Source organism: Falco peregrinus, chromosome 7 (genome assembly GCF_023634155.1).
Source record: "Falco peregrinus isolate bFalPer1 chromosome 7, bFalPer1.pri, whole genome shotgun sequence".
Classification (NCBI taxonomy): Eukaryota; Metazoa; Chordata; class Aves; order Falconiformes; family Falconidae; genus Falco; species Falco peregrinus.
This window is the reverse complement of record NC_073727.1, coordinates 78,315,436-78,340,810: the sequence shown is the minus strand read 5'-3', so window position 1 is coordinate 78,340,810 and position 25,375 is coordinate 78,315,436. Positions and strand designations below refer to the sequence as shown.

Sequence of the window (25,375 nt, the reverse complement as noted above, 5' to 3'; positions counted from 1 at the left end):
CCCATAGCAGTAATACACCATAAAATAAAGATATCATTGCTTATCATGGCTAGAAATGCAGATTTTCGTGGTAGTAACTACAAGCTGGCCCAAAAGACAATACTAGAACATGTAGCTGTAAACAATGATTATGCAAAGCTTAAACATACTTTCATAAGCATTAAGAAGGTGATGATGCGCTTGTGAAATATTTTTCTCTAATACAGAATTAATCTAGGTTTGCTGCTGCAGTGCTCCAAATCATTGTCATCCACTGAAAAACAGTTTCTGATACCACCACTGTCATAATCCTTTCTTCTCATGATAACAAACATAATTTGAATGTAAATGCAAATAAATAACTAGTAACACAGAATTTCCATTTACCTTTTTTTTCTTTTTAAACATGTTTTTTTACTTCGAAATTCTGTTACACTAATTTGGAACATACATCTATGTAGATATGGATGCAAGAACAAAACCAAACTCTTCACATAGTCAGAATAGCAGAATAGCAATGACCTCAGCAAGGCATATAATGCTGTAAAATATAGTTCATAACAGTTTACACAAATGAGTAACATTTCCCACCATAGTAATTAAAGTGGACAGCTAGACAAAAATAATTGGTTCTTTCAGTACACAGTTCATAAAACTGCTTTCCTACCTGCAAGAACTTTACATGTGTAATATTCTTGTGAAACCTCTGCTCAGATTTGTTTAATCCTCATTATTAGTAACTTAATACTGTTGTACTTGTGTTTCAGTATGTTCAGTTTGTTCAGTTGCATTCCCTCAGGATAATGCAACAGCAGCTTTTGGGACGAATGGAATCTGTTAGACACACTGTTACACAATATAAAAGTTCAAAGCACAATCAAAAGCATTTTTGGTGAGTATCTGTAACTGAAAATCGGTGATACAACTTTAATACGGTTGAAAATAGCCCAATTGTTGCTTACCCCGCTCTGTGTTTGAGCTTTTTATCTAGGATTCCATCTCTGGAAACAAGTTTATTAAATACCAAAATGCCAATCACCATGTTGACCTGTCAAACAGAAAACAAACAGTTGATCTTCCAGTGCCTGAAAGAAAATACTTTGCAAAATGCCTCCTGTTACATTTCAGAGTACTCCATCAGAAATTGTGTAACACTGTCCCTGAGCACACCAGAAGTTTGCATTCTCAAATGGGTAACGCATACACACACCACAACAGGATTATTTTTGAATCTTGAAGTATGCCAGGTATCAAGTTCTATGTGTACATGTCTGCTGGCCAGAAGCTTGAGCAGTAACATAGCTACAATACCTCCTCAGTTTTAATTGCAATGATATATCCTATTCTGGGAAAACCACTGCATGTGAGTTGTGCACAGCCACAAAAGCTAGTCAGAGCACATGGTGACTGTAACAGTGTTCCTTTTTAAGCGTTTACAGCCCATGTGGGTGTTCCCACTTATGCAGAACCAGTTGGTGGTTTTCCATGTCCTCCTGCACATCAGTCATTGTCTATGGCATTCACCAAAACACCAGCCTTCAGCCTTGTTTGACCACAGGTTTTTGGTGGGTTTTTTTCTGGGCCAGATGAATGCCTGGGGTAAGTCTGTTTAGCTTCATTAAAGTGGTGTTATGATCACATGGGTCGAAGACCTAACCTAAAAAAAAATTCAAGTGTTTCAGCAGTCAGACTTTGGCACCGAGTGGACATGCTAATGGCATTTAATGGACAACTTAATGACTGTTATTATTCTTTTGTATCATTGAACTGTACTTTATCATCCTGTCTCTGCATGGCCTGCAAAGAGGTAATACCAAGTTTTGAATCTGTTAAATGAATGTTCCTTGGGTGTTTTTTTATTAGAAAAAGGTAATCCTTTTTTCCTTTCAAACAGATTTTTCAAGACCTGTGCCAAAACACCTAACTGTTGCCAGCCCGTCCTGCCAAGTCCTTTCCAGCTTTTCTTATTATCACTTTATTTTCAGCATTTACATTTTTCAGTCGACATTATATTAATTCTTTTGCTTTGTACATTTAGGCTTAAGTGGCTGCATGGAACAGCTCCTTCCACAGCTACTAGCTAATGGCAGGGCGAGCTGCGACTGTGAACTTCAAACATCTCTGAACAAAGCTTGCCAATTACACAGAGAACATACAGTTCCATGTGAAAATTATGACTGGCTTTTTGTAAACATCCTTGGCTCCTCTATCATGACAGGGACTGTGAGTTGTACAAAAGGATCCTGGCTTGACTCCAGGCAATGATGAGACATACTCTGTGGGAGTAGTAAACATCCATTTCAGGAAAATCTGTGTAGCTCAATGGCTGTATATTCGATGACTACTATGACTGATTCCCTTCTGCAAGGGAAAATCAGAAATAACTGGTGTTGATAGAACTATACTGATATAAAACTGGTGGAGTGGAAAGAAGAATTAGATTCAAAATCTGTAAGGGAAAAAAGCTAAACAAATTATTGTAAAAAATCCATACAGACTGTAGCGCAGATGACTGATAGCTGATGGCACATGTAGGGGGCAATTCATCTTACCCTGAAGTAGACATCTGAAATACTTTTGACAATTTGCGCCCTAAGAAGTGTGTGTTTTTCTCCACAGACAATGAAATATGGCTGGAATAACTAGCTTAGATGTAGAAATCTACTTTGCAGATATCTACAATTAGATATCTACACCTAATTTCCAGAGATGTGGAAGATTAATAGACAAACAAGTAATGTTCCCCAGCTATGATGATTTTTTTTTCTTTGCCTTCAAAACGAGTAGCCATGGAGAACTAGCTGGCTGGTTCCTGCCTGTTGCTTTTGCTGGCACAGTGATGCTCTGCCAAACAGCACTCTTATCAAAACTGTCAATAAAATTTACAAGGCTGTGACAATTGCAGAGATGCTACTGATAATAACTCAGTGATGCCTCTAACAGGTTTTCTGTGCCACTAATCAGTACATTATTCTTTCAGAGCTTACTGTGTAAACATGGAGAGATGACTGGTATAAAGAAGTGATACAATTGAATGAATCATGCATTCAAAATAATGAAGGTATGTTTAACAATACTGAGCTCAGTATTTACAGAAAAAATGTAATGCTACTCTATAGCTAAGCTTTTATGATTTAAACAGCACATTCCATCAGTTCATATGAAAATACTGGAAATTATATTAATGTTTACCAAGACAACAGCAGCTGCAGGTCCAACGAAAGCATAAAGTAGCCCTCCTTCAAGAGACAGCCAACAGCTGGAAAGAATATTAGAGAAGAACTAATACAAATTAAAAATAAGTATAAAGCATTGCCAAGAAAGCATTAATAATTACTACAGTATGAGGTTCTTCCAATGTATATTCAATCCTACATACAGAGATTCATATAATACACACAAAAGAATTACTTTGGTGATATGATGATTTAGAGAGTTAAAAGTTATTTCCATTACAAATTGTTAATGTTTCAAAAGTTTTAATGTGAATTATACATATATGGAAACGCCTCAAATGTATTAAGAGCACAATAGGAAAAAAGTTTGCAAATCTTTATTGAAACTCTCTATGATGAGTTAACTAAACAGGACTTGCCAGGTAGGCATCTAGAAACATTTCCATCTTACAGTGTCTGACAATTCTATACTTAAATCAGTGAAAGGTCAAGTACCAGTAACATAAACCTTCAGAAAAAACCCAGGTTTTTGCATGTCTTCTTATATGTCATTTATTAATTGCTACTAGAACTAGGTCTTACAGACAATATTCACATTAAAGAAAAATCATGTGTGATCTAACTGTTCTGTATTCACTGGAATATTTTGCAAACAATTTAAATGTATATTTTAAAGCATCTAAAAACTGTATTTTCTGGTGAGCTACTAATCTTGCAGAGTTTGTCAAACTGTACCAGGGCTTTCACTGAAACAATCAGATTTCCAGACACAGAATGCTTACAGAATCAGATTCTAAATATTTGATACAACATCATGTAAAGCTTTCCATATCTGCAAATGATCAGGAGCTTCACACACTGAAGTAAATGCAGCTGTGCTATTTTCCTGGTGATTACACATTCAAAGAACTGCATATTTATTTGAATGCATGATCACACCTACATATAAGAAAACTCAAGTTTATGCATTCAAATTATTTACTTGATCTCACATCCAGAAACACTCACATCAGAATCATACGTATCTCCTTTATTTTCCAGTACTGTTTCTGTACCTTTGAAAACCAAGTAAATTAAATGCAAGCACATCATAATATTAATGGTCTGTTACTGCTGGAATTCTAACTGCAAAGTGTAGAAGTGGTTCCTGTGGCAATGAAGCTATGTGAAATCTGCCACATGAACCCGACTGCATCAGTGTGTTAAATTCTGGAACGATAAATTGATGCAAATACTTCGTATCTGCTTCACTGTAATACATCAGGCTATTCTACATCCCACCTGAAAAAAACAACTACAACAATAACGTTCAAATTATTTTTGTAATGTCAAAGAAAAATGCTTTCAACATTTTCTGCATATTTCTTGCTATTTTTCCAAAAGCTAGGTTATTTAGTGTAAGAGACTGAGAACATGGGCTTCTGAGAGAGGAAAATGTGTTCACAGTACATTTCCCTACTGGTATGAACTTTTACACTCAGTGAGGATGACCATTCTTTGTAACTAAGACATGTAATTAAAATATTAATGTTTATTTAGTTAGAAACATCAGTTCATAAAAATTCTTGATGCATTTTATAACTTCAGTTATCTGTGCTGAAAAAAAAAGTCAACAAATTTTTATTTTAAATGAAAGGAAAACAATTTCTGCCACAAAAATCTTTAAGACCAAGGGAGAGCTGTTCCCTCCTTTTCCCATGCCCTCAAGTAAAAAGGCTGTTCAAAAGAGTGACTTCCATTTAGAGGCAGAGCTGGAAAAATATGTAGAGGTTGTCCTCTTTTCTTTACACAACCTGAATTTTCAACAGTCTGGATTTCCTACGTGTGATGTGATTATTGCAATGTATTCAATATTTGCCAGTTGATGACTCTGAAATGTGCTTTCTCCGGAACCTTTTCTGTTGAAGATTTTCTGAAGACAGATTCTCAGGTGCCTTCTAATACCGTAAAGCTATCGTCATTTTTTTACTATTTCTTCCTTCTTTTCTTTTTCTTCACTCTGATAGCTTTCTTCCCTGCTTTATAGTTGTTTTTATTTTGCTCTGCTGTTTTGTCATCTTTCTCCCTGATCCCCACATAGCAGAAAGCCACATAAATTGATCAGTATTAAGGGTATCCACTGGTGGATTTTATGGGACAATATTACATGGTCATAAAATTCTGCTGAGTGATGAAGTATTTGTAGGCTTGCTCCCGTGTCCTGTACATTTTGTGAGCTGTTTGATGCTCTCTAGGAGAATGGTTCCTTCTCTTAGGAGAGCATGACTATGACAGAATTTTAATTTTTGCTGATAGAATGAATTCCTGGAAGTTATCTGTACTGCTTATTAATATATAGCACTGTAGGTAAACATGAGTAGATCACGCAGGTTTATTAACTGTAACTTATAGTAGTGCTGCTTTCATACCTTTTATCATCTGAAGAGAGGTAGCCACAGTACTTATTAGACTCACAGAAATAGTTGGAAAAACAGTCAAGCTTTCAGACACACATCTTTCTCAGATATCCTGAAATATCCAAAACCTTGTCACTGTGTTTTTTTATTATTTTTAGGAAATCCTTTCAGTTTCTGTATCTATATCAGTTCAAGTGTCTGTGTGAAATATTTTTCATTTTTAGTTTTAAATGTACGGTAATATAATAGTTTAATAATTAGGACTGAAAGAAAAAGTTAGAAATCAGAGACTGTTGATCACAGAATTGGTTTGAGTGTGAAGAATTCAAGCCACCCTTATCAGTCATATGCCATATGAAACTGAAATCTGCTTCAAAGATCCTTCTCCCTTTCCATCAGTCTCTTCATGTATGTGACTATGGAACTGGTGTAAATTCGTTAATTTTCACTGTTACTTTTCTCCATTTGAAACTGTTGTTTTTAAAAATAGCATCTTACAGAGCAAGAATACTTTGCAACAGGACACATTTCTGGTGGCAGCATGTGTGTAATTGATTGTAGCCAAACATGCTAAATGCAGAGTAAACAGTTAAAAAACTTACACAAATGCTTTACTTATCAGAGGAGGAGCAGGACAGGAGCTCTGCTTTTACATTACCCAGCAGTTGTTATGGGACAGAATTCTTTGCTGGCTTCTAGAGCTGGACAGCACATCAGCTGCTGGTGGGAGAGGAATCTCCATTCCTTGAATTCTCTGCTTTCCTTATGTAATTCCGATGTTAAATGCCCAGAAAGGTATTTGCAAATAAGATGAGACAGCTGCATTGTGGTTCTGTTCGCCCTCTGTACACCTCCTTTTGCGCTTTTGTTCCATGGTACCCTGTCAGCTGAATTTGGGTCCTGGGAGAGGAGCCATTACATGTAGAGACCTGCTGTTTTTTACTTTACAGGTTACTCTTAATGAGTGATTTGATGCTTTGTCTGAATGTTTCAGTATATCCTCTTTTAAAAATGCACTCAGCCCAGGAAGCAAGCAGGAAGCAACGCTAACGAACAGCAAGTAGTCACACATGAATCCTGCACAGGACAGAGCTACATCCCCAGTGGGGTCTGGACATTATAATCTTGTAATTTGTAACTCTCACAGCCTAAATGGTTCTCCAGTGCTGATTTACGGACTAAATAATTAAAAAAACCAGCAAGATGGGCACATACTAGTTACAAAAAATGTCAGAGGAGCAGGTCTCCAGTATAACTCCCCAAAGACGGCTAAGACCCTTGTTTCACTAACGATTACCAGCTATAAGTGCAAATTAAGCACTTCAGTTAGGTAAGCCATTCCTCATTAAAAAAAATGCAAGATGCACATTGTCACAATTTAAAACTAAACAGCTCAGTGGTTTGAGCTGGTGTTCAGGAGGAGATTTGTTTTTGAATCCTTACCCACCCAGAGCCAGAGCAAAGGCTTGAAGCCTCTCTCACCATGTGCCAAGATGGTGGGACGCACCGGGCAGGGAGGCAGAATCCTGGTTTCACTCAGTGATGATGCTAAGGAGAATAATTAAATATTCACTGAAGCGAGGACTTGACCTAACTCATCCACATCTCTGATGAATGCCCTCATTACCAGGCTTCACAGTCATATTTCCTCTCTCTCTGTCCAGATGCATACTTAATTTCTTAGGCAACACCAGGAGAGCTCCAAACAGGATGACTGAAGGAAACGCACTAGCATACGTAATGTTTCAGTGGTTGGAGGTCTGTGCTGGCAGGACAGAGGGTCAGCCCAAGCTCCTTCTTCAGCAGGAGACAACCACAGGGCAGCCTCACTGAGGAGTGTGTTTTCCAGGGTGCTAAATATGTACCGGTACTGGGCAAGTGGCTGAACAGGAACTGTATTAATAAAATGTAAATGAAGTATGCAGATCTCCTCTTTGCTGCCTTTCAAGCACAGCCCAGTCCAGGAAAAGGGCTGGGTCAGGCGCTCCAGGAGAGAGAGGATGAATGGGAGAGCTATTTTCGGTTTTTTGTGGGGCTTTGGCTCCCAGCAGCTCAAGGGCATTAAAGCCGAGGTACACGCTTGTGGGCAGAAACCTGGGTGCCAAAGAGCCTCTTGCCAGTACAGTTTCAGACATGTTTAGATGTTGACAAAGGCTAGCCATGACATTTGATGTTCTCTTTGGTATACGTATATAAATTTTAGATGTCTAAGTGCACCTAATGCTCAGTGTTTCTAAAAGGCTTGCTGCTTCAAAACCTCACAAGAAATTCAGGATCCCTGGTGCTTTGCTGAGCTCAGTCCAAGACTGGCATATGGTTTTCTCTTTGTTCTTTTGTGGATCACTCAGTGACTCTTAGGGCAGTTCCAAGTGTGAATGTAGAGCCTTCAGACTGTGCTGTGTAATTCCTGATGTGTATGACATTCTTGTTAATTAAAAACATAATTTATCATTTAAGATTGACTTACTAGTGGGCTGTTCCATATCCTTTTGTCTTGGTAAAGCCTATTGATATTGCAACCACTAATGCTGGTAAACCTGAAAAAAAAACCAAAACAGTAATAATGATTAGATGCTGAGCAAAATATTGCTGTTCTGCCTGGACAAAAAATGACAGGGCAAGCTAATGCAAAATGACCAGTTTTGCAATGAATGAATCATTTAATGAAGCACAGTGCTATTGCAGGATTTGTTTTTCTGAAGCACTGGGAGGAAGATGCTGTTTTCTGCCCACGGTGTACCACTTTGATATAGCTAAATTACTGGTACATTTGACAGGCCTTAAAGTGAACTTGGATGAAGTTTCATGAATATTCGGTTAATCTTTTTTTCTTGCTTTATTTTGATTTTTTGGTATTACACTACTCTTGAAAATCTTCTAAATTTTTGCTGAAATGTGTTTATAAAAGAATGTTACAATATATACCAGCATAGCTTGAGCTGTCTACTGAATAAAATGATGATATTCTTGACATTGTTGTTGCATTAAATGTTTCATCCCAATGATTCTGAGGAAATTAGTTTTACAGACTTACCCCATCCAAGGCACAGGAAGCGTTTCCTTATGAGCCGTGTCCTAATTTTTCCAGTAACAGCCATATATGACTGCCACGCTTCCGTCAAAACCCAACAGAATGAAGCTAAGAAGAAGAAGTGTAAAAACGCGGTGGTTGTGGTGCAGATGCCCTGCAGGGAGCAAAGAGAAGCTCATGCTGAATACTTAGGGACACTCATTTTTCTTTTCAATTCAAAGAGTTGTCGTGTTCTATGATCTTGACCTTTATTCATAGCATCAACTCCCCCTTCATGATGTGGTGGCCACAGAGAGAGAGAGAGAAAGAGAGATGTTGATGGGGATTAGGCAGAAGAGGTTTTGACTGTTTTCCCAAACACTGAGTGTGCTGAGCAGGGACAAAGAACACAAAATAAATCATGCCACTAGATTTTTTTTCTACGCATTTACTTTGATCATCATAAAGCCATTGTGGAAGCAAGTTACAAAGTTACTGATTATAAAAATCTCACAGAGCTGAATAACGAAAATGTAGGAATACAAATACTCCTAATTGCCAGTTGTTTTCTTTCCCTCCATGCAGAAGGATCCTGACTGTAAATCTGAATTTTAGGCAATACATTGTTTGATTTTGATTTTGTTTTTAATTGAAATCTCATAGAACTTTAACTTATTGGAATATTCTGTCTCGGATCTTTTTAGTCAGTTTATCATAACCTTAACAGTTACCCTGGATATTGTTTTTAAATTTTTCGGTCACTTGTTATCTGAAAAGAATTTTGAGCACATGCTTTTGTCACTGTAGCCCTTAATTAAACTTGACATTGTAGCTTATATACATGAGCTTCTTGGGTTAAATTATGACCTACTCTCTGCTGTGTTGCTTAAAATGCCCATTGCAGGCTACAAAATGCAGTGTGCATTGTAACCCAGAACGAAAACCACACCAGAACCACAATTTATTCTTATAATAATTTGAAGTTTCAAAATTATATCAAGGTTAAAAAAAACCCACACCCTGTATTAACAATACAAGATCACGGTTAAGAAGTACTATATTATTTTTATGATTATTTATGCAGCATACACATCTAATAGCTATCTCACACGCATGTGATAAAAGGGTAGGTAATTTTTTTTACTAAAATCCTGGTTCGGCAAACTTTTTAGGAAGAAAATATGCAAGTTCCTAATTATATATAAATGCTTGCATATATTGTTGAATCAAGGCTAGTAGCTACAAAAAATTGGGAAGGATAAGATATATATGACACCAGACATTTTTTAATTCATTTTATATTCCTAATTACTTTCAGGTCTTTTTGCGTTGAATTTTCTTTTGTGGTAATATTCTCAGATTCTTATCTGAAATCAATTGTGTTTGTTCACTCCAATAGTTATCTGAAATACATAGTTGATAGCTGGTATCAGCTGATATTAGCATTAGCTGATAATCTCTGAATTTTCAGAGTTATGCACTAAAAAAGTCAAAACGTACTGATTTTCTGCTATGAATTTGCAGATGTGACAAACACCTTGTTTTCTAATTCTGGGTCAAGTTGTCAATTTTTTATAAATTTTATAAATTATGTGTATTTAAATCTGGGAGAAAGGAGGTCTATGTAATTATTTGCAAGAGAACTATTGTTTATTTTTAAGAAGTGAGGAATGTAAACTGGAAAAAAATCTTGAAATTGTACTAGTCATTCCATCCAGATTTTGCCATTAATTCTTATGCTTCAATGTGCTTAAAGTATGTGGATTCATAAAATCTATACTGTTAAAGCCTAAGTGACAGCAATATTTCCTGTATATGAAAAATATTTAAAATGAAAACTATGCAGTGAAACACACAATAAATATAATAGAAAATACACAAATGTCTTTTCTTTTACTAGCTGGCTCATATGTAATGAATTCCCACTATACGACTTCAATTTGCTTTCCTATCAATGTTTTTGTAAAAGCTAACATGTTCTGTTGGAACAAGAATTTAAGAATAAAATTACTTTTGAGGAATAGTACAGAAACTTTTATGGAGAAACTCAACAGGTAAAGCAGATTTTTACCCTGAAAAAACCCAGTAAATATACTATTTCCTTTATAAATAATGCAAATGCAAACAAATCCTGATCTTTTTGGTGAAAACATACCAAAACTCGATGACTGGATGACTGAGTATACAACTGTAGAATTTAGTTCATAATTTATCCTCTGCATTGAAAGAAAGATAGATGATGATAATCTGAAACAAATGTGGCCATGGCTGCTGTGGAAGAAAGAACTGTGGTGAAAATATTAATGATCATGTTGATCTCAAAATGAGATGACAGCAAGTTTTATCAGAAGCGATTTTTTCTTTAGCTGGAATATACGACTGCTGATTATAGCTAACTCTTCTGAGTGGCAGACAGAGGTCTGTAATGAACACTGATGGCAAGCCTGTATCACCGATATAAGAGTATGTTTGTATCATATACCATCAGAAAGATGCAAATCAGCTCCAAAACATCACCTAACAACTGCTGTGGGATAGCGATGACAGGATCATGCGCGGGCAGTGCTTGAAGTGAATTTAGCCTCCCTCCTTCCCCAGCCAGAGAAGCAGTTCTGGCAATTGAATCTCCCCTCTCGTAGGGTATAGCCACAGGCTCAGCAGAGTTGACCAATACACCCCTGGAAATCTTCTTTTATGTACTTCTGTATTCTTCCCCTTTGATAAACAAACAATGCTGTTCTGTCTGGGAAAGTGCTGTATCTGGGAAGTCTATTTCCGAATAGGAATAAAAATTCATTTTCACTAAAGGCTGTTATTGAACGGGGCACAGAATATCTCCAGCTAGGAAACTGTAACTTTAGCAAGGACTTTATTAGTATTTTGTTTGTTTTCACCAGGTCATGGACTACTCCTCTCCTTCCTTGCCAAGGGACCACCGCCTCCCTTCACCTTGCTGCACATGCAGCAGCATCACTAAAACCTTGTGGCCCATCACTCACAGAAAGCTGTGTTGTGTCAACCTGTCTGCACCAAGAGATAGTGGTATGTACCTTCCCCATTGCTTTAGGAGGAGACGATTCTTATTTGCTTCTCATTTTAGTTGATTAAAACTCACTGAATTAATTACCTGTGCTGAGCACCTGTCAACTTGCAACAAAATGAATTTTAACATCCTAATTTATTCACTATTTCTTCAAGCTTCTGAAATTAAGTCAGTTCTGTAACTCTAACCTCCTCTTCCTCCCATGGCTGTTGTTCTCAGGTCCCCATATTTAATTCTAATTACAAGTGGGGGAAGGGAGCTTTTCTCTCCTCAGAATGCACAATTTCATGAGCTTTAATTGAGCCTCAAGTGTTCAGCTACCTTGAATATCTCATTAAGACCATTCATCCCTTTTTAATAAACAATATACTATTGAAAGTAAGAGCACACATCAGGTATCAAATTATTTCCTTCTTTTATTCGTGTAAGACACCCACTCCAAATAAGGGAGAAGCACAGCTGAGAAATGTAAAAAACAGTGGAAATTCAAAGTTACTTATTCTAGCCATCAATATCTTTAATGTAATAATGGTGACTAATAAAGAGAACATTTAACCATTTTTATGGCCTACAAAAAGTAGGTCATAAATACAACCTCAAAATAATAATGTATTATATTTTTTGGAGCACTTTGTTGTTGATTTATTTATTTTTTTTAATAGAGCAGTGTTCTTTGTAATAGCAATGTGAACTGATTTTCCACACAAAGACAAAGAGGGTTAAGTAAGGATACCTGATTTGTCTTCTTCCCCTGAAACAAGTTCTTTTTCTTTCAACAAATTAGTTGCCTCTCTATGGGGTTTGATAAATACTATAAGAATCAAAGCTACTGGAAAATAGACATGAAAAATGAAATCTGTATTGGTGATAGCAAAATGAATAGGGCTAAAATCCACTTAACTGGATTGTGTCATAAGTAGAAAAGAAAACTAGCAGAAAATAATTTAAATAATAAAATTCCTTGGAGATTAAAAAAAATATCTTGCCCTTGACTTAGATAAGCCTGAGATAAATTATATGAGTGCTAATTTTATTCTTATGAACTTCTGACCATGTACTGAATACACAGACAAAGAGCACTTAAAGACCACAAAAAAGAATAAATGAAACAAAGAACAAACAAAACAGAGAGAATGCAAAGGACATAGCAAAGAGCAGATAGATAATTCTATGTCAAAACTGGTATATTTTATTGTCTTTTTGTAACTCGCAACTATAAAACAGTTTATATTTTCCTTCTTTGAAAAAAAAATATAAATTAAGAAAGGAAAGTATTGCTTATTAACCTTTACTTCATTTTTTATCATTATTTTTAAACTGATTTGCATAATACAGCACCTTTGTCTAAGGAATGGCAGACACTGTCAGAATACAGGGATACAGTATACTGGTCAGATAATACTGAATTCTAGATGAAATAGTAATTTCTAGAGTAAACTGCCATGAAATAGTAGGTGGACTTTCAGAGGCTGTGAAACAAAGAAATATGGGCTTGCATCTCAGGAGTTTTTCGCTGGAAGGGGGACAGATTTTCAATGACAAAATAAATATGGCAAGAAAGGCTGTCTCTTCAACTCCAAACATATTTGAAACTGTTGGATCTGAAATGCCTGAGAAATCATAGCTGTAGACTTTCAGGATCATTAACATTACTGGCACCGTAAAGCTTTGAAGGTACCATTTAATTTAAAAAATCACATGTTCTTTTCTGTTGCCAGACTTGAATACAGTTAACACCACTTGTTCAAGCAAAGAATTCAGGAAATTTGATACCCATATTGAAAAGCGCACTATAGTGGAAGGAATTGTTCTAAAATAATGTTATTCATATTTTAAACCAACAGCTATGAAAGTATATACTTTAATTAACTTATAGACAAAGTTTTAGATCTTCTAAAAACCTCTGATATCCTTAAAAGTTGAAGGCTTAAGTAGTTTAACTTCATTATATTGTGTGCTGATATCTGACATGATAACCCAAAATAATTAGCATTTGACTTCATGTAAAGAGATATGCACAGTTAATTATTATACTGAAGGTTTCTGTAGGCAGTACAAGACAATGTGAAGGTAGCCCTTACTTGGATTTTAAGAGCAAGCTAATTTTTCAGTGCAATAGCAATGGGTTTTGAGTAGTTATGTGATCTCCCCCAAAAAGATAATGAGTGTTAACTAAGGACATACATTTTTTTTTCTCCTACTCAATCATTTTGTTTGCCCACAACAAGCCAGATGCTTTTCTAGGTTCTAATAAATAGCTCATAAGCTGGCTGTAAATTCTTTTGGTTTACTTTACAAATACAGTCTCAGAAATTTCATCTGTATCAGCACTGCAATGCCACAGTAAGGTATTTTTAGTATGAAGTTTTGATTTATATATTTTTTTGTATCATGTACAAATTATCACAACAGTTGTTAAACTTTGGGGTCACTGAATGTGCGAGTCTCAAGGTGCAGTATCAATTGTTCAGCTATTTTAAGTTTTTTGTGTCTGTCATGTCTTTTCTCTTCTGGAGTCTGTCCTCTTATCTGACAGTATAACCCCAGTGATCCTGATGCAGTGCTGTAAGTGTGACTGAAAGAAAACATAAAACTTCAAGTTTTCTCCACATTTGCACTTTCCAGACACACTTTAAATATGTGTCTTCTTATTTTCACCTAAAGTTTCTCTAGATGCTTTACGATTTAGATTGCTTTAGATTCAGTTCCTGCTCCTCTTTTTCTGATGATACTCAAAAGTATTTCTGAAAATTACCTCTGATTCATTCACAATCTTTAATGACACTTTCTTATGAAGATCAGTCAGAATGTCCCCCATTTTTTCCCAGGTGCAGAGTCCAGCAATAGAGGTGCCGTTCATACCTGATCCATTAAAAGTATAGGGACCCTTCTTTTTAGCTTCTGCTCTTTGCAGTTACTTTTCTTCAAAGTTCTCCTTTGCATTTAGATTTGATACCATATAGTTGTACTTTGGCATCCCTCAGTTACGTCTATAAAGAACTGCTGTTTTTTATCTGCTGCCCACTATTATTCTCCAGACATTATAATGCACATCGTATAAAATCATTCTATCCACTAGATATGAAGGGGTAGGCTGCTGGTTTTTGGGATGGAAAAGAATTAAGGAAAGTTGCTTGCTGCATATGCAAACTTTCCTTGCTCTGTTGTATGGCAGGATCTGTCTATGCTAGTGAAAGTAAAAGCACCCTCTTTGCACTGACATGTGATCCATGATGCTAAATTTTTAGTGAATTCCTTGGGCCAAAAAATGCTCACCCTGCCCAGGCTCACGCACAGACTGAAGGAGAGCCTGGGCCAGGAGCCCTGCCTGAGGGTCAGCTTGCCACAGCTGCCCTCCTGCCCTGGAGGACTTGCTTGTGACGGATGCAAGCCGTGTTGTGCTATTTTGCCTCGGGGCTATAGAAATATTTGTGGCTCATTTTGGTTAGTGGTTGGGATAGAGGTAAGAACTCCAGCTGGGTAATTCCTTATATGCTCAGCTATTTCTAACATAGGAGACGGTAAAATTAATTCTGTGGTGTTTACAGCATTCTCTGGAGATTTTCAGTGCAATGCACAGATTTGTAGTGTGTTAAGTCAGAATTGCTTTCTTGGTGGCATGCCTACTGTAAATTGAAAGCCAGTAGGAAGACAGTTCTCATATAGTTACCTTATACTCATTTTAGTCTTCCTCCTGGTTTGAATTGTTATTGCTAGGTTATATTCAAGCAAATGAGCTCAGCACAAGCAACATCTTAGAACAGGATACTCAGAGACAATTTGATTTCTTCAATTACAAAAAGTGGCAAGGGAAGCTTTTCCCTTCTTGCCTTTGTGCTGTGAACAGAATATATATAACAGTATATATGTATATAGCAGTATATACAGAAATGCATATATTTCTGGGCAGGCAGGAAATGAAGGAATAGGATCCTCTAATTGTTTACAGGATTAATTCAAAGTCAGTGGAAAGACTTCCATTAATTTAAGTGGGCCTTATATTGAGTATCAAACCTGTAGAATAAGGTATGTAGGGTGCATGAGCAGAGGCTTATGATCTTGCTTTTTATCCTAAATGTTTTAAATGTTTACAAAGTATTGGATGAATATTTTTCTGGTAAGTATGGCCTACTTCATTTCATAAATTTATGCTGTTGGCTTTGATGTTAAGCACTTTAAACAAGGTAAATGTCAACTCTGTCAGGACAAAATAACCCAGTATTTTTACTATGTCCTCACATGAATATGTTGTGAAGTTTATGAAGCTCAGAACAACAGGTTTTCAGGCAGATATAAAAGAAAATAAAAAGCTCTTTACAACTATGAAGCATAAAATCAATTTAAACCAAGTTTTTCAACTTCTCCCTCACTAATTAATCCCAAATTGGTATCACTGTATTGTAATAGTGATGCTTCACTGTGCCAGAGAGCACCCTTTCCTAGTTCTCTTCTTTTTCTTTTATTTGGTAATTTCTTTTTTCCTCAAAAGTCAACCCTTTTGAGTGTAAAGTGATCATGCTCACTTCAGGTGAAGAGGTGGAAATCTCTGTCATGCTTTGTTAGAACAGATTCAATACTGAGCTACTGAGGAATGACAATTAAAAAATTAAATTGAAGGTGATGCTATCCTGAAAAATTACTCTATTAAGAAAAAGCTTGGTGAGATTTTGCATTACGAAGTCTAAAAGATTTCTTATTTAAAGAGTAGATAAAATATAGATTTGTTTCTTGAATTGATGTGCAAGCAAAATCAACTTGGTGCCTGAAAACCATTGAAGAATTTAAGTTCTTATGTTCTTGCACTTCATTTACAGTAACAATATTACAGAAGCAGAATGGAAGGTGCAGTGTGAACATAAGGGTCTGGATTGATATTGATGAAAGTGCAATTTGGCCTGAAAAGTCTCTGAAACTGGCTGTGACTCATAGGGGAAAAGAAAATTCATTCTGGCTGCCAGAGTGGTTCTACTGGGCTGTCAGAAACAATTCTATTTGCTTAGGAGCTATGCAAATTAAGGTGGAGACTGTGGATAAATAATAAACAAGCTTCACTGATTTTATTACACTTTGGTTTACAGGATAGTTGTTTTTAGGAACTATTTTTAGACTCTGAAAATGCCATATTGGTTTAATTTTAAAATATGGAATGTTCAGTGTGCTCTTAAATGAAGACAAATGCTCTTGGCAGCTTTGAAGAGATATAATAATGACACAACTCTATTAACAATGAAGCAAAAGCTGTTTGGCTATATCATACAACAATGTGCTGTATGTTCATTTCAACTTATTACATAAAGACATCCAGATTTTTAGATGTCTCTTTGGGTTGTTGCAAGTAGAAATATTTGGTTGCATTAACATACTAATGGTTGTACTGGTTTGGAGAAGAATGAAGGATACAACAGCCAACAGTTAATTAGAGTGATGAGCCACCTGTGCTACAGTGTTCCAGAGGTCCTGAGTCTTCCTAACTTTAATTTATTTAAAAGTTCACTGTGGGGGCTGCATGAGTAGCTAGGGGCAATGAGCCAGGATTGATAATGAAGGGGTGGCTGAGCTAAGCACAAAGGTTACACATGAGTCAGCAATGATTGCAGCTAAAGAAAGGAGTAGTTCAGAGCACAGTTGAGAGGGAGCTCCCTATGGAGTTCTGAGGAAAAGAGGAGGTGCCTGGGCACTGACAAAGGCAAGGAATTGAAGGACCTTCTTTGAAGAGATGGCATAACATAGGAGGGTAACAGAATGGATGCTCAAGACAGTGGAGCCCGGTATGTAAGACTTCAAATTCCTGTAACATGATCCAAGTACAGCCAGTGCAAACTGATGTCCTAATAGAAATATTACCAGGAAAAAGCCCTTACTGGGTAGATAGAAAATAATGCCTTGTGTTGCCTCTCAGTGCTACATGGGTAAAAACCTGTCATCAAAGAACTTTTTCTATTAGGAAAATGTGATTGTCACTTCAGTATCTCTACTCTTAAATCAGATCGTTTGCTTTATTTTAGATATTGATCTCATTTGCTAACAATAAAACTGCTGTAATTTTAGGGAGTTTCCACAGCAATCAAAATGATGACTAGAACAAGAAGTTCAACAACAAAGCCTGCAGTTGCCTTTCACTTAGTCTGACTGTGATGATTACAATCGCCATATGAAAACAGTCCATCTTCTTGTCTGGGATATTGATGTCATCAACTATTCCTTGTCTGCATAACTGTAAGAGTTCCATCCCTTTACACAATTGACTGAAAGCATTGGTTCCATCCCTTCATACAATTGACTGAAAGCACTGAAGCAATATCTTTGCAATGCTATTACAAGATTGTCATATGTCAGCTACCCTTACTCTTTTTCTTTTTAAATTACAGTTCTATACATAAGTCTTAAGAGTCTTTATATAAGAATGGTAACAGGAAAAGGATGATTTTGCCCCCAAGAGCACCCTCAGTTTTAAGGACGCCTAGTTTTCTTCAAAGGAGAGTGTCATTTAGGATCAGCAATATGAAGACAGTGAGAAATGGTCCCTTTTGAGAGAAGAAATTTAAATCTGAAATAGAAATAATCCAGGGAAGGAAGATAGTATCTACATTATTGTGGTCATCCAAAGTCTTCTCATACCACATAACTTCAGTTTATTTTTCCAAAATAACTGATAATTTTTTTTTTAAGATACATTATGGCTACATATATTTGTGCTTGCAGATCAAATGGGTTAGAAAGCATTCACTCATCCTGCGGCCAGCTGGAATGACACAGTAAATGTCTATATTAGTAAATTTTTCTGTGCTCCAAAATAAGGTGGCCATATTCAAACAGCCTGCTGTCACTGGTCCCTTGCCAGTTCTAACTATCCCAAACTCAGGGCATTGACTGGGATAATGCTAGTTAGTGTGGGACAAAATTGTGCCAAGAGGCATGCTAATGCTTCCAGAGTATGGATGACTTCATGCCAATGCTTGAGGTCATGCCCACCTACAGAGACACGTAGAACAGTTTGGCTTTGTTCTCTCATCCAATAAAACATGTGGTGGTTTTGAGCAAATGTGGTGGGCTGACCTTGGCCAGCAGCTAAGCACCCACACAGTCACTCGCTCACTCCCCCCAGCAAGATGGGGGAGAGAATCGGAAGAGCAAAAGTGAGAAAAACTGGTGGGTCGAGATAAAGACAATTTAATAAATGAAGGAAAAAAAGCCTTCACCAAGTGATGCAAAGGCAATGACTCACCACCTCCCACCAGCAGACTGTTGCCCAGCCAGTCTCCAAGCAACAGCTACTTTTGAAAGACCACTGCCACTTGTATTGCTGAGCACGTTGTCATATGGTACGGGAGAGCATTTTGGTCAGCTGGGGTCAGCTGTCCCAGCTGTGTCCCCTCCCATCGTCTTGCACACCCCCAACTTCCTTGCCGGCAGGGCAGCTGAGAAATTAAGAAGGTCTTGACGCTGTGTAAGCGCTGCTCAGCAATAGCTGAAACATCAGCATGTTAGCAACGCGGTTTTAATTAGAAACCCAAACCACAGCACCACAGAGGCTCCTGTGAAGAAAATAAACTCCATCCCAGCCAGACCCAGCACAGGAACCTAACACAGAACCCAAATGGAGTATCTGTGTGTGGGGGTGACCACACATGCCTATGAAGAGAGGACAACAGAGGCTTTTGAGTCAAGCGGTGTTCATAGACCACGTATGTAGACATACACAAACAGACAGGTACTTTTAAAAAAATGAATTTAAGTGCATCTGAAAGTTGTTAATGGGATACATATGTGTACACATGTGGTTTACCAGTGGGTTTTACTGTTTCATTTAATTGAAAACCTAATTTTTTTTTTTCAGAAATATGTACTCTTTCCCTGTAACCTTAGAATCAGAGCACACGTTGTCACACTAGAAAAGCAAGTGGAGGAAAAGAGAGCCTTGGATGGCTTATGCATTGCAAAGCAGTATTTTCAGCAGATTAAAGACAGAGGAGATTGCTTTACATCTCTATATCAGAGCATGTCTACCTGTGTACCTGAGAGTGAACACAGAGTGAGGGGAGCAGGACAGAATCTCCAATTTGGGCAACTGACAGTGCTCTAGTTCATGTACAGCACAGTCAATACAAGCTTATTATACAATAGCATCATGAATCACATTAATTCCTCTTATGGTTATGATATTAATTTATAATGCCTTTAATGCACTAGCCATAGGTTGTTTCAGAGGCCATCCATCTCTTTCTTCACTTCATGCAGAGATCCATGTAATGCTGATGAAACTGCCTCATCTACAGGATGAAATTTCAGCTGGAAGACGTTCCTAACAGAGGGCTCTATTTTATGGAAAACATAGTTAAAAAAAGATAGGCTATAAATTTAAAGTACCTTTAAATACAGGAAAGGGAAAGCATTGGGTAATTATGTGTTTCTTATGATATTAATGAAATCTCAGTGACTTTCACATAGAAGAAAGATTGTATAGCAATGGATGCCTGTGCACATTTTGGAAATCAAAGGAGGCAGTTCCTCAAGATACATTGCATCTCTGTCTGACCTTCAGTTCTGGTCATTGTATACCATGGTGTTGTGATTTAACCACAACCAACAACTAAATACCACACAGCTGCTTGCTCACTTCCCCACCTCCTCAGCAGGATGGGGAGAAGATTTGTGAAAAAGATAAAACTCGTGGGTTGAGGTAAGAACAACTTCGTAATTGGAAAAAAAAAAAAAACCAAAACCCAAACAAAACCACGATAGCAACAATAATAACAACAACTGTAATGAAAAGGAGAGAGATGGAGAGAGAAATAAAACCCAAAAGGAGAAGAACAAGTGATGCACAATACAATTGCTCACAGCCCTCTGACCTATGCCCAGCCAGTCCCTGAGCAGCAATCTTCAGCCCCTGGCCAATTCCTCCCAGTTTATACAGTCAGCATGATGTTCTGTGCTATGGAATATCCCTTTGGCTATCTCAGGTCAGCTGTCCTGGCCCTGCTTCCTCCCAGATTCTGTGCACCTTCTCACTGGCAGAGCATGGAAAACTTGAAAAGTCCTTGATTTAGAGTGAGCATTTCTTAGCAACAACATCAGTGTGTTATCAACATTAATCTCATACTAAATCCAAAACACAGCACTGCACCAGCTACTGAGAAGAAAACTAATTCTACCCCAGCTGAAACCAGGACATGTGGCTGCTGGCATGGTGGATAATTTGATAATTTATGAAACTTGAAAGAAAAAAGCAACCAGAGAGGAGGTGGTGTTCACACATGTATATGGAAGATTGACTAAGAACAGGAAAGACAACAATAGGTTAAAAAGTCAACTTCTCCACTCAGTTAATATTTTGACATTAGTTTCCATTCATTGCTTGCATAAGAAAGCAAAATGTCAAGGTTCCCTTTCTTATAAAAGGTGAAATCACTTATGCTGCTTATACCTTTGCATTGTCTTCTAGCAAGGAGGAAATTCTGTGAGGTATCACCTTTATTCAGTTCTTTTTGTCTGCTATGTTAAACCAGCAGGATAAAAAGTTTGAAGTAATGACAAAATAATATTTATGACAAAAAAGTGTGGAATGATTCACAATGATTCTTTTAGCATGATTATAAAAATTTATAAAGTTGTAATTATTAGACAGGAACATTATAACAATCTGTGTGTTTTAAAGGAGCAAAGAATGAAATGGTCTTGTAGAGGGATCAGATGCAGCAGGAGGAATTATAACTAGTAAAAGCTCCTCTATCACATTACTTCAAGCCAGATTTCTTGATTAAGGTGAATAGAAGTCTTTTTATTGGCCCTGGATTTCTTGCCTCTATTCCACTTCCCTGTTTCTTCTCCTGAAGCCACAGAAAAGTTTAGCTGAGTTAGTTCATACTTGGGATGTAAGGTGAAGTGAATCTACTCCTGTCAACAGAGTCTGAAGGCAGAGCTGGGGTATCATTAGTATTTGGAATAGCACCGATTCCTCACAGATACCAGCGAGTACAAGTTTCTTCTTCCTGTAGGCTTTAAATATAGTCTTTTTATGGGAGTCACTATAAGGAGTCTTTTTAGGACCTTAAAGCTCTCTGCAAGGCCTCATATCTACTGGTTTCACCTTTGCTTAACTCCCAGGGACTCTGCAAACATGAACCTCCTGCTGGAGAAAAAAGGGGTTTCCAAATGAGGAAGGAAACATTTTCTGGAGGGACACTGGAAAGAATGCACAGAGATTTCAGCAAGATAAACTATAGAGAGAACTAGCGCCTAGCAACATGATAGCTTTCTCCAGGCGGGCTTTAGCTATGCTCTTAGATAATGCTTGCCAGGGAATTTGAAGAGCTTCTCATTAAAGATGCCTACAGCAATAGAAGATTTAGTATCTCAAAGTTTGTTATTTCAGGGAGAAGAAGGGAACCAGAAAGTCTGCACAATCAGTTTGATGAAGGTCGTGTTAATTTCTGCACTGTGAGCATACAAGCAGCAACAAGAGGAAGCAGGCAGTGTACAAAGTCCCCATTATGAACACTTGTTTAAAATACACTTTATTCTTCTATCTGTATTTTTCATATCAAAGAAGATGCTCTGAGAATCCCATATTTATTTGGGCTATTTAATCATCTGCTCCACTCATAACAGAACAGTGGCCACTTGTACATGCATAGGAAAGATATTAGCGCTTTGTAAGGTGATTTGTATTCCCTAACGAAGTGTATGAGATCATTGTATGAATGAACATATATTTTACCAAAGAGAGGATGGACTTGAATAAAACTACATCTTTACTGCCTTTAGTTCAGTGTTTTGAATAGTACATGCTCTGTGCCTGACTCAGACTGCAGTGCCCTTGAGAGAGCAGCCCCCGGTGCTCTCCCTCGGTGTTGGGACAGAGCCGAACATGACAGGACACCTGATAAAGACGATTGCTAATAACGCAATTGCTCAGGGTGATCCCTTGACAGAAGTTTAATTCCAGTAGTGTTTTTACCCTAGGAGGTTTCACATAGCTTTGGGGATAAATACAGCAGTGAAAACCAAGCAGGAGAAGAGCAAATGCATTTCTTGAAGGCTTGGTTTATATGTTAGTCAAAGGGCAAACAGAACTGCTCAGTTTACAAAACTGCTAATTTATCTTCACCCTACATATCAGGAGGACTGATTTTGCAGTGCTACTTACCCAAATCTATCATTGTTTAATAAATTACTCATGTGTTTCTGACTGCCTTTTGTCATTGATTTTAGCTCTAGCCAGCTTTAAGTGTGTTGCTATTTCCTGGTTCTTTCCTTCATTAATATTACCTTCTCAATCCACACTAGGCACATATTTTCTGAAGATAAATTGTTTTCAACCCTTAAAGGTGGTAATGCTGTGATGGCTTTATGGTAAGTACATGCCACTAATTACTTCAGAACTACTGTTGAATCAACTTCATCCAATGAGGCAGATATTTTGTGGCTTCCCCCTTCCCTCCCCCCATAAACAACTTTGCTATTTTTAGCCATTAACAATATTTGTAAAGAATATTTTTTACTATTTGATTCCACATTTAGTTGGTGAATTGTAAGACAGCGTTCTGTCTAAATGTGGCACAAAAGCACTGGTTGATATTACTAATGTATCTTTTTTTAAAAAAAAACTTTTCTGGTGAGAACACTCATTCTAATTACTCAATTGATCTCATAAACTATCAGCATATACATTTCTAAACTTCCTCTTACAGTTTCGTATTCTAAATCACAAACCATCTAATATTAAATTTTCAATTAAAGAAATTGCAGAGTTTATAATATTTGTAAGAAAATTGCTGGTGCTTAAAAATATAAGTACATTCTGATGAAACTGAAATGACACTTTGGCTTGTATCACGGCACTCTGGTTTTTGCATGAAACAGCCAACAGGATGCAGCCGATCATCTGCAATTTTGTTTGAGTGTTGGATACACATGAATCATCCTCATCTGTGGTGCTTTTTAAAATCTCCTTCCAGTTATTGTGAGGGACTGTAAAGACAAACAACTCTGCTCAGGATACAAATAATGTGATTTGCATTCAAATAAAATTTTAAATGTTAGAACTAGGATGCTCGATATTTTTTCTTTTTTTTTTAATTTTATTTTTATGTTCTTGATACATCACAGAATTGAAATATGGAACTCACTGCTTTAGGATTTGAAGGTAGCCAAAGAGATAAATGTGTTTAAAATGGATTACAGAATAGGCTAACTGCTGGATGCTTTGGATGCAGTTCTGGCTCAGAAAATCTTTAAATTGCTGACTGCAAAAAGTTGGGAATGTGCATCAGAGATAGGATCATTCATTCCCTGTTCCTATACACTTTCCTATGTATCTGGTTCATGTCGACAGCATAGTGAACAAGACAGATCACTGAGCTGATCCGATACTGCTGTTCTTATGATCTAAAGCTGGCAGGTAGCAAAATTATATCAGATAATTTAAAAAATCAGGTCAAATCATGAGGGATAAGAATTCTGCCAGTGTAAAGAAAACCCCTTTCATCCACAGAGTTCTGAAGAACAGGCACTCCTCTGCTGCTCTGTTTACACAAAGGTTCAAGGTCCTCAGTAAAACTCTTCTGTGCAGGCAGCCCAGACCAGCACCAGCTGCTTTCACTCCTATACTGCCCAGGAATATCATCCCCATTTAGCCATCACTCTTCAATCTTACCTTTTTCTCCTCCAATAAAACCCGTAAGTTTCCCACCTACTGTTCTTACATGAAATACTTTGATTTAATACAAATGAAAAAGATTTTATAAAAACAAATTTCCTTTGCTTTTATACATGCATGGTTTGTTTTTCTCTGTGAATTTAATGGCCTTTTGAGGCAGGTGGTTTCGTGGTTCTCAGGGTACAGTCCTGTTTCCCCCTTGTTTGTATGCTCTTTTTGTACAGCAACAGAAGGGAGAGGCAAGGATATAATGAGCCAGAAATGTAAACCTTCTGAGTTAGGAGAGCTTAGGTATAAAATGTAGCATCAGAAACCACTTTTTAAGGTACTGAAGCCTTGCAAATCTGCTACTACAGTCAGTGAAACTGCTAGCTGGCTGGCTGACCTTGGATTATTTTTTTCTTTTCTTGTCTGTACTTGCCTCTCCCCAACTATAAAACAGTAATGATGACACACACACCACTCTCATAAAACATTCAGACTTGACGAGGAAAAATTATATACCTATGCGTATTTGGAGTAATTTGATTTCAAGTTGAATGTATCTTGCTTTTTTCCAGGTAAATTTTTCTCAAAGAAAGAAGTTTAGTAGAATGTCTTTACAATATCTGTTAAAGGGAAAGGTCAAGTATAAAGCTAACAACCACCTACTCTTCCAAACTCAACAGATGTGTATATGTGGACATTATGTTTTATCTTTCTATCAATATCTGTCACTCAAGAGAATAATGCAAGAAGGGGGAAAGAGAGACAGAGATTTTAAAAAAATCTAAATAGACTAAAAAATGTTGCCATAGAGACTGATTCAGACACTATAAAAATAGCTTTATGTATCGTTGATACCATTATTTTGCTTTCTGGTACTCTACCTGACTGAAGCAGAAGGCCTCAGCAAGATGCCCAGAATCATCAAAAGCAAAGTAGCAATTCCATGGAGGATCTCCCAGATTATTTTGAATCCATGGCTATGTGCACATTTGGTTTAAATTACTTGTTTCAAAATCTAGTAACATAGCTCCTGGAAGCCAGGCCAAGAAAACTGAGTCTTTACAGCTGTTTTGCTGTGTAGCAGCTTCCTGGCAATTATATACATTCTCTTCTTTTAAAATG

The 25,375-nt window shown here is 37.1% G+C and overlaps 1 protein-coding gene across 5 annotated transcripts in view; it reads right to left on the bottom strand.

Moving 5' to 3' along the window:
* Positions 1-25,375, bottom strand: part of ADGRB3 (adhesion G protein-coupled receptor B3) — a 466,094-nt gene that overhangs the window by 36,677 nt on the left and 404,042 nt on the right. For all 5 annotated transcript variants that reach the window (XM_055811100.1, XM_055811097.1, XM_055811098.1 and 2 more), the window contains 4 exons: positions 8,586-8,736; positions 8,019-8,088; positions 3,172-3,238; positions 942-1,027 (listed from right to left, as the gene is read on the bottom strand). In XM_055811100.1, coding sequence (XP_055667075.1) covers positions 942-1,027; positions 3,172-3,238; positions 8,019-8,088; positions 8,586-8,736 — 374 coding nt within the window. The remainder of the gene's footprint in view (positions 1-941; positions 1,028-3,171; positions 3,239-8,018; positions 8,089-8,585; positions 8,737-25,375) is intronic.